This window comes from Diadema antillarum, unplaced genomic scaffold (assembly GCF_040938485.1).
Source record: "Diadema antillarum isolate AM-2024a unplaced genomic scaffold, OU_Dant_1.0 scf00000115, whole genome shotgun sequence".
Lineage (NCBI taxonomy): Eukaryota > Metazoa > Echinodermata > Echinoidea > Diadematoida > Diadematidae > Diadema > Diadema antillarum.
This window is the reverse complement of record NW_027271004.1, coordinates 309,798-326,006: the sequence shown is the minus strand read 5'-3', so window position 1 is coordinate 326,006 and position 16,209 is coordinate 309,798. Positions and strand designations below refer to the sequence as shown.

At 38.1% G+C, this 16,209-nt stretch overlaps 1 protein-coding gene across 1 annotated transcript in view; it reads right to left on the bottom strand.

Annotated features, from left to right (window-relative positions):
- LOC139719818 (NBAS subunit of NRZ tethering complex-like) overlaps positions 1-15,383 on the bottom strand; it is a 58,033-nt gene extending 42,650 nt beyond the window's left edge. Inside the window, exons 1-18 of the mRNA XM_071631205.1 lie at positions 15,247-15,383; positions 13,628-13,691; positions 13,004-13,046; positions 11,665-11,745; positions 11,085-11,176; positions 10,304-10,437; positions 9,089-9,177; positions 8,381-8,437; positions 7,616-7,862; positions 6,756-6,827; positions 6,170-6,298; positions 4,878-4,938; positions 4,270-4,319; positions 2,722-2,865; positions 1,921-2,082; positions 1,563-1,618; positions 969-1,038; positions 368-493 (exon numbers count right to left, since the gene is read on the bottom strand). Of these exons, the coding sequence (XP_071487306.1) occupies positions 368-493; positions 969-1,038; positions 1,563-1,618; positions 1,921-2,082; positions 2,722-2,865; positions 4,270-4,319; positions 4,878-4,938; positions 6,170-6,298; positions 6,756-6,827; positions 7,616-7,862; positions 8,381-8,437; positions 9,089-9,177; positions 10,304-10,437; positions 11,085-11,176; positions 11,665-11,745; positions 13,004-13,046; positions 13,628-13,691; positions 15,247-15,357 (1,788 nt within the window). The 5' untranslated portion in view covers positions 15,358-15,383. The remainder of the gene's footprint in view (positions 1-367; positions 494-968; positions 1,039-1,562; positions 1,619-1,920; positions 2,083-2,721; positions 2,866-4,269; positions 4,320-4,877; positions 4,939-6,169; positions 6,299-6,755; positions 6,828-7,615; positions 7,863-8,380; positions 8,438-9,088; positions 9,178-10,303; positions 10,438-11,084; positions 11,177-11,664; positions 11,746-13,003; positions 13,047-13,627; positions 13,692-15,246) is intronic.
- Positions 15,384-16,209: the final 826 nt, after the last annotated feature.

Genomic DNA, 16,209 nt, shown 5'->3' with positions numbered 1-16,209 from the left:
TTACTTTCAGACATAATAATGTCAGCAGTAGTTGACCCAGCATTGACTAGTAAAAAACAACATAGAGCAAATTTTCACCTCAAGTTTATTCACCACTGTTTTATGACAGACTGAAGTAACACTACTTGATGTCATCATAGTTGTCTGAAAGTGAACAAGAAACTTGATGCAATGAATTGGTTCATTGACAAACATGTTAAGTCAAATATTTGATTCCTTGAAATACTGATGGTTCTAGCGGAATTAGATTTTGAAAAAAAAAAAAAAAAGAATGCTCAGTTCCCTTTAACTAGATTTTGAAGGCAGTTAATTACCTCAAAGACAGTGATGTCATGGTAATAACTGACAGAGTGAGAAAACTTCTTACCAAGTAGTCTTGGATGGAGGCTAGGGAAACTCTAGTCTTGCGCCATTGTGTCTGGTATACTACATCTGAGTCGAGACCAAATCTCTGGGAAAGAGCTAGTGCCTCACCATACTCCTCCATCTGGATCTATCATGTTGAGAATTAGAAAACAAGGAGAATGGGGGAAAAAGAAGAATCATAATCAGTTGAATGCAATTTTTTGACATTAAAAAGCTGATAAGGGTGTTTGTTGATTATATTTCCTAAATGGCAGTCATACTAATCACATCCTTGTAATCACATTTCCCACATTATCCAAACAAACAAACACACAAAGAAATACTAGTAATCCCTAAGCAAGAAATGAGGTCTCTTTGCCTGTACCCTTGCTTGCAACAGATATCAATTTCAAATCCTAATCATACAGGTGTGGAGTGAATTTAAAGTTTAAGATCACATTGAGTAAACAGAGAAAGTCAACATATAAAAATCAAAGAAGCACAAAGCATGAGTAAATCTCATCTATTTGTTGACTGGTACATCACACAACAAAAAATCAGTATGATTGGCATGTTATCATAAATCAATGATATAAAGTACATTTTGTCTCTTTTTATTTTACCTTTCTGAGAAAGAGTTCATCTGGTGTGGTCTTTTGAATACTCAGTAGGCAGTATGTTCTGTGAGTCACCCTGAAAATATGCAAGGCATTCACGGATCAGTGATATTCTTTCTCCTACATCTATATCAGTTTATGGTGTACTGCAATGAAATGCAATAATGATCAATACAATCACTTCTCCACAAACAGGCAATCTTCTGAAATGGGAAAAATTCATTGTGCAGAAAAATTCGTAAATACTTTCATACTGCCTAAACATTTGCAACATAGAACAAATGAAACAGATAGTGTTTCAATATCAGTCTATCAGCCAGCGCAATGAGGTAGTGCACGGCACTCCTATATGAGTCCAACATGATTGCGAAACATAAAATATATAGGCCAGCAGACAATAACATTAAATATGTGAACTGTACCCCTGGAACTAAAAAAATCTGTTGGAATTTCTCGAGGGACATTTTAGAAACATGACATTTTATGAATTTGCATCAATAAACAGTTAACAAAATCAAATAAAGCCACAAGCATGGCTCATTGTGTCAATTTCTTCTTCGTCTTCCTTCTAAATTTAAAGCTGATGGGAGATTTCCTTACCTGGGCTTTTTTCTAGGTGGTTGAAATCTTTCACTCTCTGTAACAAAGTACATCACCTATTAACAACAACAAAAAAATAAAATATGAAATAACTTTCCAACATGTCGACAAAGTGTAAACAAACATTCAAACATTTAACTTAGTAATTTCATTGCAGTTTGGAACACTCCTTCAGGTTCAAAAAAGAGAAAGAGAGAGAGAGAGAGAAAAATAGGCGTGCAAAACAGGAAGCAAAATCATACGATGCCGTTAACTGTACATAATCCATTTTTCAAGACTCGGGTAGACTGTCACTGTGAGAACAATTTATCAGTATCTAAAAAATGGTCCATTCAAGAATTAAACCCAACATCCATACCTCTTTCATGTACTTGGCAGTCTTTGTGAGGAGTGGTGCATCCTCGTCGTCATCATCATCGTCTTCCTCATCGTCCTCCCTATCGACAGGCCCACTGGTGTCTCCCTCTCTCTCGCTGTCGGGACTCCTGGGTCTCTTCATGGGCAGCGAGCGACTCTCACACTAGATGGCGGAATTCAAGAAAGTCACAAGTGCTGTTAACACTCACATTGCAACACATTTCAGTGTCACAACACTCATTTGTTTCTTTTCAGTTTCAATCATTTCAATTTCAATCTTTTCAATTTTCAATCTTTTCAATTCCATTTTTGTTTCTTTCAATTATGTGTCAGGTCATACCCTTTTCTTTCCGCCAGTTTGAAGCAAGTACTTTATGGCACCTGTACCATTTTGTTAACCACTGGTGGTTTGCTTCGCACCACAGAGCATCCATCAGTTTGAATGCTAACAACAATATCAGCTCCCTGTGCGTCTATGACAGAATAGGACCAAACTGGCCATAAATGCAAATTGTACATGTGAAACACTAGTTAAATTTCTAACTTTAATATGGCACAAACCATGAAATTGTGTAATGAATGCATTGCACATGATGTAATCTAGTGCATTAAATACCCCCACCCCCTCCTCAAGTCGAAATGAATATGAGCCAAAATGTTCTAATCGTGCCATGTATTTTCAATGTGCAGAAATTATGAGAAATGTATTTGAAAAAAAAAAAAGGTTGGCAATGAGAATATGAAGCTTGATTTGGTCACAGCTCTCAGCAGGTGGATTTTCTCTGATCTCTTTTCCACTCACATCAAGGGCCATGAAGCCTTTCTCTGAGGCCATGGTGAGCCGCGGTGCTGGGGCCAGCCATTCGCAAGATGTACCCAGCAGATTGTTCAAGTTTTTCACAGAGCACACTGCCACAGCTCCTGAGCAGCGAGCAAGAATCACCGCCTAGACAGACAGACAGACACACACACACCCAACCAAATGAAAACAAAACAAGACAAATATAGTCCAATGATCATATTACAGGGTAGGAACATGCAAGAAATTTTAATTTCTTTATGCACAGCTATGTCAAATCCTACATGATTCATTGAAGAAAAAAAATGAACATTATGGCTTTAGGAAAATGGTATGAAAGTCAGGTGAAATCTACCAAAACATAGTGTTTACTCAAGGGAAGATGTTTTTGCTATGATGCAAGGATAAGCAAACTTATATAGATAGCAAACAATGTCAGTATCTTCAAATAAATCAAATAGATAGAGAGGGAATGCCATCACAAATACACTTTTCTTGTCAAGTGGTGATACATTTACGTGCTCAATGACAGCAATCTTGAGAAACAAACACATGTTCCTCTTGCAAACATGATCCATTTCATTAAAATAAGTTGCATCAACTGGACAATTCATTGTGATAAGAATTATATAAGTTACATAATTATGAATATGCTGTAAGTGGTGTGTGTTTTTTTAAACAGCAGGAAACAGCACAATAAAAACGAACATCCTATGGAACACATTCATATTTTTTTCCTACTTCAGATGTAAAACTTGATGTTGCACTTTAACCCTAAAAAGGCCGGGGGGGGGGGGGGGGTTTGAATCACCCCCCCTCGACATTTTTCGCGACTACTCCGCCGCGCGAAATTTTTTGACCGCGCCGTTCGCTGACTTTTTACTTTCAAGTCTTGCGCATCTTTTGACACCATTTTCGCGAAAATCGCGCATACCGTTACGACGCTGCGCGACCTTTTATACATGCCTGTCAGACCGAAAATGGCTCAAAAACGTGATTTTTGTGTATAAAGTCTATGCAAATGGAGTTTTCTCTTCTTATTCATAAAGATATGATTATTTTCACTTTCATAGGCTGAAACTAATTAATTTTAGCATAATTATGCTTGAAATAGGTTCTGTCATAAATTTTGAGAAAAAAAAATGATAAAACAAGAGGTAGAAAAAACAGAGAAATACATAAGAAATTCATAAAACAATAAAATACAAAAGAAATTGATTTTGATACCAGATTTTCTTTTTATACACATTGTTAGGAATGCTACAAAGGATGTTATCACCAAAAATTAGGATTCTAGGAGCTTTCATTTCTGATTTAGAGCAAAAAGTATGATTTTATGCATATATTAACATAATTAATCATTATGATGAAAATTTTCATTTTTTTTTTTAAAGTTTGGTAGATTACGCCACAGGTAATGTATGTGCCAATTTTCATGGTGATTGCACGAGCGACGGCCGAGATCTCGGGGGGGGGGGGGTTGAATCAACCCCTCCCCGGCCACAGAACACCCAAAAAAGCCCGGCCTGGTTAGGTTTAAAGGTCACTTACCTCCTCAGACCAGAAGTTGATATCGATCAAGAGATTAGAATGAGATGAACCTACAAGGTATGAGAAGATAAAACAGTATTTCACACTACCCCTATTGTAATATTACCACAAAGGAATTCAATCAGTGGTCTACATATGAGGAAACTGACAACTGGTTGACACTAAAAAAGGAAAACATTCCTAGAATTCTCCATTACATATTGTCATTGAGAAGAACAAGTTATCAATTAAACAAATTCCTGACAAATGTGTAAATTTCTTATCACATTTGCTTTACTGGTATTTCAGAAAACCTAAAGAATAGATTTCCTGCGAAAAATACTTGGTAAAGAAATACCTTCAATTTCATAAAAGAGGCGATGAAATTTGCTGATTATGAAAATGATACAAGTCATGAAAAACCAAGAATATAAATTCTGATCCAAAACGCTTTACATACAGTGTTTCAATCCATACACACTAGGTAAGTCACTGACCAAAAAAGAAAAAGAAGTCACTAACAGTCCATGTTGACAAACTCTCTTTTCTTTGACTTCCTATTCTTTCTTTCTTTCTTTTCGGGGGGGGGGGGGGGGGGGGGGGGTGGGTATTATAGCCCTCTAACTCACCATCATTTGCCTTTTTCTTCATGGGCACCAATATCTGAGGATTGCTCTCATTGTATCCAGGCTAAATGAATACATACAAAATGACAACACATCATTAGCTTACATGTATGTCCCAAACAAGACTTTGGAATATCTGCATGTTCATATCAAATTACAGTCAAACCTGTCTATAGCGGCCACCCAAGGGATACGGAAAAAGTGGCCGTTACAGACAGGTGGCCGCTATAGACAGGTAATCCAACTTTGTGTGCATTGCTTACATGTACATGTATCATCGTTGTATACATGTACATTTATGTGTGTACGTATGCACACGTGTGTATCATGCATAGCACAATGCCGGTGTTTATGAAATTGTTGCACAGTACACTAGATGTAGCATGTGCACAGTCATGAATTAGTGCATTATTGTGACTGAATAAGTGATGAATGCAACGGTGGCGATCACTGAATGTTGCCCAGAAATGACTGGCACAGCTAAAAAGCAGAAAAACACCCTGAATTATCAGCTCGGCTACGGCTCCATCGGGTTTTTGGCCGCTATAGACAGGTTAAAATCTACCGCGGGAAACAAAATTTGTGGCCGCTGGCCGCGTTAGACAGGTGGCCGCTATATACAGGGTCTTTAACATGGCTTTTCTCTCGGTGGGATTTTTCAGTGGCCGCTATAGACAGGTGGCCGCTATAGAGAGGTGGCCGCTAAGGCAGGTTTGACTGTACATCTTATGGGTTGGTTTTATTTTTGCCCATCAGAAGTTTTGTACACTGGATACAATATTTCACAGTATTTTTTTTTTCTCTTTTTGTTAAACATAACTTACAGTACTCTTTTTCTCTTCCTATCATTTACATCAACTACTATGGGCATCCATTAACATAATCCAAAATGGCTATTCATTTGGACAAATATTTCATTTGATACTGTAATCAAGCAAATATCACCTAGTGGACGCAGTTGTACTTCTGCCAAAGATTTGAAGTATACAGCCATGGGTCTAGTCAAGGATTTGCATACTTCGATCAATTACCTCCTGCAAACGTAATGTACTGTTTAAAATGCTGTGCAAACCACTTCCTATTCAGTCAACATTTTGGAGCACTGAGACATACAAAACTGAAGTGAACATAGTATATCAGTGCAATCATATATTGACAAAAACAACAACAACAACAACAACAACAACAACAACAACAACAACAACAACAAAATAAACCCTTTCAGGTCTCTGAAGTACTGCGATGGGGGTGCATGGTATTAGTTTCTGTTGTCAAATTTTTATTCCCCACCATACCTGTTCTTCCAATGGCCAAGCCTGCTTTCTTCTCAGAGAGGGCACCTCCCACAGGCACAGCAGACCAGACTGGTGCGCAGTCACCAAGTGGCCTCCCTTGGGTGATAGGCACATTCTGTAGATGCCATCCTGTTACACAAGAAGATGAGATAAAGACTGGTGTGCCATCCCAGCGAAAAATGTGTAAAAAGATTTCGAACTGTTACTCTCTCTCTCTACAGACCTGCTTATGCATGCACTAACAAACCATGCACAAGAACAAGGCTAATATTAATGTATCTCACTTAGTGACTTAATTGAAATGAGACAAATGGACAGATACATCATAGCAAATGTGAATGCAAGAACACGCAAGTGCATGACGGATTCATGTTACAGACTTAAACAAAGTATTTATCTGCATTCAGTACAGCTGAAATTGGCCACATCATCCAGTGTTATAAAGACGAAAGTTCTGTATTAATTGCAGTCACTCTATCATTCCACAGTCCAAGATCAAATATCAAATTTCTTTACTACGGTGAGGAAAAACTGTTGAGATCTTATCATTGATGCAACTCGTAACAGCTATATCCCCTCATCTTACCTGATTCTGCGACCTCATGAAGAGATTATTGACTGTCGTCATCCTGCGCAGAAGCTTTCTTGATGTCCCAACCTTTCAATGCAGTACAAGAAACACACCATGTAATTACTGTTAGAAACACCTGCACATGCAGCTCAGTACAAATAATGAGGCATCATTATTTAAAACACCAAAAAGTACTTTGGGGGTTGTTGTTGTTGTTTTCTTTTCTTTATTTTTTTAACAGGAACATCTTAATGTGAAGCAATTAAAAAGTGCTGTTCTGAAATACTAAGTACTTCGTTTCCTCACTACCAAAATAATGACATTAAAAAATGCACCATCCTGAACTACATCAAACATTTTTTTCTTTTGTCATGTTGATGCCTTACTTACATGTATGAGGAACACTATTTTTTCTGTGTACTTGGAAATTGATGTTAATACCAAAAATTTCACATGGAGACCATGCTTCTGAAACAACTATAGCTGCACAGGACAGCACACATTTCTAAATGTATATTTTACCCATAACACCAAGTAAAAAACTTTTTACCTCATCTGTTCCCATTGAATACACTAAAATACTTGGGATCCTACTATATTATCTGATAAACATCACAATGAATGCTTTGTAGTGAGACCTGAGGTCAACAGATCTATTTGACACCAGAATGCAGCTGTCAGTATATTTTGACATCAGCCCTCATTTTACTTCAAACATAATCACAAAGATACACAATGACACACACAGACACAAATAGAAAACGTCTACACACACACACATACACAGACACAAACACTCAAACATACAGCACACCCGAGTAAATGACACTAAATGAACATATACCAGGAGAGAGAGAGCATAAGGCAGAACTCACCTTCCCATACTCCGCATCATAGTCTGTCACCAGCTTGTAGTAGGGTGGCACCGAAAGCACCCTCCACGCCGTCAGTCCGAGCCTCGTCGCTGTGGTCGGACTGTCGCAGGATGCGGACGTGTCATCCTGGGACGCTCCCCCGACAAACAGGAGGGAGTGAGCAGCATCGTACGTTACGCAGCTGATGCCCTGGGGGTAGTGGCTGCCAAACTGGAAGGTGTGGTTGTACTGGTACTCCCCCGATGAGCTGAGGAACATTATGCATTGTTCATACATGACACAAAAATCAACTAGTGGGTCTATTACTGAATGCACAGCCAGTCCTGCTCATAATTTGAATTACACTTTAACAAGGAAATCATTTTTGCAGCTCTTTAAATAGTGTCATATAGTTTTCAAGAGAAAGATAAGCAGCTATTTCCTTTTCTTACTGGTCATCTGGTATCTATGTGCCTTCACCAATGTAGACTTTATAATGATCAAAAAGACAAAAACCAGAGTAGGTTGTATAGACTGCATCATCTCATTCGGTAGCACTTAAAATGCAGAAGTTACAAACTTTTGAAAAACATCAAATTACCACAATTCCTTTTCCCATGACACAAAATAATATGAAAATGAGTACAAACTAATGCACGCATTACAAGAGGAGTCCAATCACTTCTAACTATAATAGTGTATATTAATAGTGTATATTACATAATAGGGTTCCTGTGTGCACTGTCATACATAAGCAGTCTGGAAGGAAGGCTAAACCTGTCTTACCTGACCAGATAAGAGTCTAGACTGCCATGGTAGTTAATCACAAGCAGCTCAGCTGACCTAATTATCAAAAAATTCAGTGTAAACATAGATACAAATTTTGTAAGTACATAGATAAATATAACGGGGGGGGGGGGGGGGGGGGGGGTGTGGTGGTTCTGTAAATGTTCAGAAACCATGCAAAGCAATTTTAATGACAAAATGATTATAAATCCTACTCTACTTCATTCATCACTAAGCTCATCCACTACATGATTCATTCACACCTGTGTCCTAAAACAAACTCTCACTGAATAGGCTAGGTAGTCTCACACCCTGTCATATTATAGATGGAGACCTTCAGGATTGCGGCCTTGTTGTGGCTGAGTGGTTTGTCTGCACTACCATCGAGTTTTTTGGGGGGGATTTGTAGCACATTTCCTGTGGAGAATGATTTGCATAATTTAGGAACATGCATGCAGGCATTAATAACATTTCCAAAGTAGAGGAAGACATAAGTAATCACAACAAAGTAGTTAAAAGTAATCACAACAATCAAGACAGTTATGATCAGGAAAGCCTGATATCATATGGGCATGGAGGTAGCGAGAGACAATGGGTTTACCAGAGTAGGTTCTTGTTGTTTGGTTTATAGTTGGTTTACTTGAGTGTCTCTTTTTTTTGTTTGCATAGTTATCATCTATTTCTTTGCCAGTCTGACTAATTCTTTACCACTGGGCGGTCTGTTTGTAATCAGTGAAGAGTAGCGTTGCGACGGCTTGGCTGAAATCCACGGGACTGTCGGGGGGCAGTTGTTTAGCCTGAATGATACAGAAGCATAAAATATTACAATGTAGCAACAATTTGCGCCTGAGACAAATGAAAGACATGCCCATGAAAGTAGGATGCAACTGAGCACACAGAGTATCGCATCTCCCAAGCAACCAATTTTTACTTTGCCGATTGTCTCATTAATGCCGTCAAATCATGGCAGAAGTTAGCTGCACAAATCTTCATCTTGTGATCATCAAATTGGCACTTCCGAAATTCCCCGCATATCTTCTAATGGAAAAAGATTAAATGGATCTAGATGAATCCAGCAAGTCTGCACACAAAATCAGATGAAATTTACGGGAATATGAGAGGGAAACAGGAACTCTAATCTTCTAAAATTGTGTTGCCAATTTAATACACATTAACATCTTATCTATCAATCTGAATTTCCCTGCATAGCTCATATTGGAGAAAGATTAAGTGGAAGTATATGAATCCATGAAGTCTGCACAAAATCAGACAAAAAAATACAAAAATTTGTAATAGATAGGACCTCTCATCTTCTATATTGTGTCAAAAGTAATAAACAGTCCTACAGTTAGCAATCACAGGGTTTTTTTTATTATCCTGCAAATCAAAACAAACAGTTATAGATGGACAACAGAGGGCTATAAAAATGAAATATAATTTGTAGACTCTACCTTATGAAGCATTATCATTAATAAGTAAAAATTACAATAAAATGATACAGCAACATAACACAGAAATGTGGTTTCTGGGACTCAATTGATTGACAGTTTCCTTACATAGCTCTTTTAAAACCCTGTGGTTTGTCACAGTAATCTTTTTGTTCTGCAAATTCCATGTTTATGTTAAAATTTGGTACCAGTAATTTCAAACTCATGTATATTCAGACTATTAAACAAGATAGTAATCAGGTTACACAATGTGTTAGACATAAATATCAAAATGTACAGAAAAAAACAACAACTTTGAATCCCATAATGAACAACAAACAGAGACAAACAGAAAGGGATAAGAAAAACATGTGCAGTCATTTTGAGAGATAATTCCTTGAAACATTAATTCATTAAATGCTAAAATGACATACATGTACCACAGACTTCTTCTTCCCTGAATACAATATCTGGTGACCCTGATAATATTTCTTACCCTTTCAATGGTAAAGAGCAATGTGCCATACAGGTCAAATGCCCTAATGTTGCCCCTGCTGTCCGAGCAGGCGATTAGGGCCCAGTCGGGACTCCAAGCCAGCCCTCTCCACTGGGGGTGTGAGTCCTTCGGAACTTGGGAGAGCAACAGAAACAAAGTAGGTTTCAAACTTGAACATTAATATTCACTGACAATGTTGACACCCATTTCCTCCACACCAGGCATTAAAAAAAAAAGTACAACTGGAATAAATTGACCAGGACATGACCAAATTCATCATAAAATTCCAAAGTCATTAAGTCAAGATGATGTGGAGGATTCATTTTGCAGCAAATCACCTGAATGTGATAAACTTCATCATTTATGGTGTATAAAGTAACTATCCACTCAGGATGGTATTTTGTGGGCCTGTAACAAGTATTGAAATGTTGAACAAACAAACAAACAAAAACTAAACAAACTGGAAGTAAGCATAATTCAAATGCCATTAACATACAGAGAGGGCACCATGTATCCATAATACCTGATATGTGTTTGTTGTTGATATGAAAACATGTATCAGTCATGAGATTACTAATATGTTGACCCTGAAACTGTTTTTGGTTGTATGTGACATTGGCATTCTGTAGATAGAGATGGTTATATTATAATTTTGTACATGTTTCTAAGAGGCATTATAGGCTTACACTTCAGAAATTGCTAACATCTGGTAGCCTATCAATGACTGTATTTGAACAAGGTTTGAGACTTCAGTCAAAATGTTTTGAACTCTCTCTTTTACCTTGGCACTTGCAGACACAAGACTGAAAGTTATCTCTCGATGACCGAACCTCAATGCACGTGTCTTGTAGGACAGCCACTAGATTGCCATCACTGAAAAGAAAATGATCATAATAACATTTGTGTGTGTGTGATTGTTAGTCATTTACTAGTACTCCTGAGACTACTTTAGATGTTCAATTTGCAAAGGAAATCAAATTTGTGTCGACCTAGCTTTCCTAGCTGAGAATTACACATCAATCTTTCCAATTTTGTCACAGTCATAATATGAAACAATACTACTACTACTGGTTGATATCATGCATGAATACATTACTAAGAATCTCTTCTTTTTTCATTCAGTGTCAAAACTGACAGAAGATATAAACACCTAACACCTGGATCTGATTTTTACACTTTTTTTTCTTTCAATTCATACACTTGGCAGACTAGCTGAGCACTAGCCTGCATTGATTTACCATAATGTTTGTGAGCTTTAAGCTCATTTTTTGCAAGGGAGGCTGGTGTTAATTTTTATCCCCCTGTCAAGTCCTGTTCAGAGATCAACATCTTTAAGAGTGTAATACAGTACATCCACCTACCTGGCAGTGGCTATATGCCAGCTGATTTGCGAGTTGACCAGTTTGATCAGAGCTGCTGGTAGGGAGCACGTTGATGATGACCTGGTGGAAACAGAATGTACAAACTTGTGGTAGCAGCAATGGAGCCATAGGCTTAGCTGCATTCCTATAGAGTACAACTATGTATGAGTCTTCCTGCTTATCTGTAAGTGTATCTAGAGTTACATTATATGGGTAAATAAATCAATTATATGCTTCTGATTTACAGGAGCTGCCAACATTTTCACATGAAAACCAATAAAGCTACGAGGAGCAATCTGGGAGATACTTGTGTAAGGGACACATTACATGTACAAACAATGTATCTGAGTGGGCAAAAAATGAATAAAAAAAAATACAAACAAAATAAAATAGCAAACAAACAAACAAACAAACAAACCACATGGTACATGTTTATATTCTCCCTTTAAGACACGACCAGATACCAGTATCTTTGTTTTTATTTGTGACTTTTTTTTGTCGGTGGCGGTGTTTGCTTCTTTCTTTCTTTCTTTTTCTTTCTTTCTTTCTTTCTTTCTTTCTTTCTTTCTTTCTTTCTTTCTTTCTTTCTTTCCTTCCTTCCTTCCTTCCTTCCTTCCTTCCTTCCTTCCTTCCTTCCTTCCTTCCTTCCTTCCTTTCTTTCTTTCTTTCTTTCTTTCTTTCTTTCTTTCTTTCTTTCTTTCTTTCTTTCTTTCTTTCTGGGAGCCTCCTGCAGGCTTAGTGAGGCTTGGCAGCTTTGGATTTAAAGGGGATGGCTAGTAACCGATCAATGGGAATCAGTAGGAATGCTGAGGGATGATTGTTCCAATCCTTGTAGGATTCATTAAGAGTACATTATATATCTACTATTGTGTGAAAATTATTTGCTTCAGAACGGTCTCATATTCAAGTAATGTGCAGATTAATGCCCTGTCACTGACCAAGCACGCTAACCTGGAAACATAAAACTGCACATTACTTGAATATGAGACCATTCTGAAGCAAATAATTTTCACACAACAATAGATATATAATGTACTCTTAAATGAATCCCACAAGGATTGGAACAATCATCCTCCAGCATTCCCACTGATTCCCACTGATCAGTTACTAGCCATCCCCTTTAAATACAATGTGATCTTATCAGAGAGACATTACATTTATCAGAAATTCTTTGAAATCTTTTGACTAATCTTTTTTGTCACAAGCATTAACCTGTTGTACTGGATGTGTCCCTCTATCTGTTTTTCACATGCCATCTCCCCTTTCCACCATTTCTCTGCCTATTCTTTCATGGCTGTTTCTTTGCTTTTTTTTTCTTCTTCCCTACTTTGACACTCACCCTACAGGAATACCGGTACTGCGGACAAATGTCCATAGGGATCCTGCATCGAGGGAAGAAGACACAAGAAGTAATAAGTCACACAGTTCAATCACTTGATGCAACATTTACACATTGATATACACTCCAGCGTTTAAAAATGCGCACTCTGTTTGGATATGACTGGTAACAATGACACGACAACAAATATTGTTATACCAACACAATAAAATGCATTGAGACATCCAAATGCACATCAGCACTCTATCATGATTGCAAAGAAGTAAAATTACACAAACACACAGAAAAGCAGTGTATGTACCGCGACTGAGGAGAGAATCAATTTCCAAAGCCGCGGGTTGGAGAGGAGTGACATCCTGTAACAAATCCCTGCAGCTATGTTAAAAAGCAAATATGCTGTATGTTAATTGCACCTCTCTTTTCTTCTTCGATCTACTTCAGATTCTACTTTACTCCATACTATTAGCTTATCAAGATTGGGTGCACTCAAACAAGATCAATCTACAAACTTAATACTGTAGATATCTAAACTTCATGGTATTTATTAAATAAATGATTTGATTAAAAAAAAAAAAAACACCTTCAAAACACACAAACACACAAACAAAAAAAGTCATTACTCACTTGCTGTAGCCGATGATACCTTGCCTATCAGAGAACCCCTTGGTTTCTCTGCGATGACATTTGTCTGACAATCAAGAAAAAAATATGCAAAAGAGATGATAATGACTGATTTTATAAGAAACATCTGTATGAAATAGGGATTTACCCCAATCATTCATGTAGATTTAGTGAATGCAGAAATATTAGAACCACACATCAGTACAGTTGAGGATATTCAGAAAGTTTGTTCAAAAGTTCTGAAGTTTTGATAAACCATGTGCCTTCATCATTGGTGGATAGGCTACAACAATCACATGGAACTTTGTCATCATTTCAAGCAAAAATATAAGGAAATTTGACAGAATCTAATTTTAAAAGAAGAACACAGTTCATTGACTTCTTACTGACAGCAACTATAGTCTTCAACTGTTCTGCTCTTGAACTGTGTAAGCATGGAACTCTTGCTTTGTTTTACCTTTGTGGTGTACACTGTAGCTTAAGCATGGTCTTGGTTGCACGCACGCACAAACATTTGCCAAGTGGTGGGACAGCGTGCATCCATGCGTAAGCTAATAAGGGCAGGGTAGTGTTGTGGTATGGCAAAATAAGTGGGGCTGGCTGGGGGGGGGGGGGAGGAAATCTTTCCACATGTAATAATGGTGAAGACACAATAAACTACTGATGAGAAGTTTTCAGTTTGAACACTAATGACAAATTACAGAAAATTTACATGCAGGATGTAGCTGACCCCCTTCCATAATTAACAACATACTAAGACGTTTACGAGTAAAATAATTGTAGTATTGTACGAACAAGGTCTAACATGTGCATGCAAGGTACCAATTATGAAGTGATTGTGGGTGTAACAAACTAGTCCGTGGCAATGCCTGTTAGTGTTACACAATAAAAACCATCATTAAAAATGTTAAATTACAGCGTCAGCTACGACGTTACTCGAACAACATCAAACACCTCCATCTGACCTGAATAACATTCCTAACCACCTGCCTGGGCTTTGCCTTGCCTTTGATTCAAACTTGGCCTATAAAGTTTGATGAGAGGCACCAAAGCAAAGGTAGCTCCAGTAGCTGGTTTGTAGGTAAATTCAGAATCTTTGTTAGATCTATCTACCATCATTGCATTGTACAGGCTGTACCAACCAGCTACTTTAGTGCTTCTCATCACACTATGTTAGAGTTAAGTTAAAGTTAACTGCAGCAGCGACCCCAATACGGACCAATACGTACTACATGTATGTTACAGCACCCCGCGCCGGGGTTAAGTTAAAGTTTAAATTAGAGCTACTGTCTGTAGGTAATGCCAAGTTATCTACCAATAGATTAGTACAATTTTCTGGTACCTAGGCGAGATAAATTAAATTTAGTTTTTGACTCTTAAGAGTCGCATTCAGGGCTGCCTGCCAACTCTCACTCATTGAGAGTCAGACTCACTCATTTTGGTCCTTTCTCACTCTAAAACTTTATTTCATTTGCATGCATTTCTATTGATCTCACTCATTTTGACTCCTATAGTCTAGTCCTAAATTCATTGGCCTATATGGCCATGGCAATGGGAGTCTCACTCTCAACTAGTTTCCAATGACACGATCCAGAGAGACTCAGTCAGGGACAGGTTCTTACCAAAGGCTCCGACTCCTGTGACCATTCGTAAGGAAAGAACAGATCGTAAAGAATTGTGTCATCGTCGTCATTCTTCGACTTTGAAGCATCTTCCCCACTGCCAGATGCCATCTCCTCGTTGTTTGCCACCTTGGCAGGGTCGTCGTCCCTTGTTGATTGGCTACGTCATCAGCTGCTGTGCATGTGCTGTTTGGCTGCGGGCTTTTGGCGACAGGTGATGGACCATGGACGCGATCGAGAACCGTGTCTTGACCCTAGCTAGAGCAGGGAGGTGAGAGGACCGTAGTAAAACTCAGTGGAGCTGCGGTGCGAGCGGAGATGTACAGCGTAAAAATAAGTGTATGGGACCGATCTGAATTGAATGCAGATTCTGTCACACGTCACTGACCTGGCGCAGGTGGTCATTCAAGATGGTCAATGCGTCTTTCTGCAGTCTCTCGATGTAAACGTTTTAGAGTGTATAAATGTTTATATATTATTTTGTGAGTAATTTATATTTTTATGAAGCAAATATAATTTCATAAAGGCTAAATGATTTTATATACTTACATCGACTACAAATATAAGGCTGTGTGTACAATGGATTACGTAATCACGTCGGAATATTACACACCAAACATTCAGCCGCCGTACAAGTAAACACGTTCGTGTACCGAGTTGAGTAATTCTCAGTGAACAGATACTAGTAAATTGGAGAAACGTCGAAACCTTCTTCCAACGTCAAATACACTTCTGTCTACTCACTAGTCTACTTGACACCTATTCTACAATTCATTGTGAGAAAGCTTCTCGCCTTTTTCCACTATGGTTTGCGTCCCGTGTATCGTTATTCCAATTGTCTTGTGGGTGTTTAATCGGTTCATTCAGCCGTGGATCTACCCATTCCTACCAGAGAGAGTCAAGTCGTGGTTAGATTTCAAGCGAAAAATCTACGGAACGAATCCAGAAGATGAAAGCTCAAGT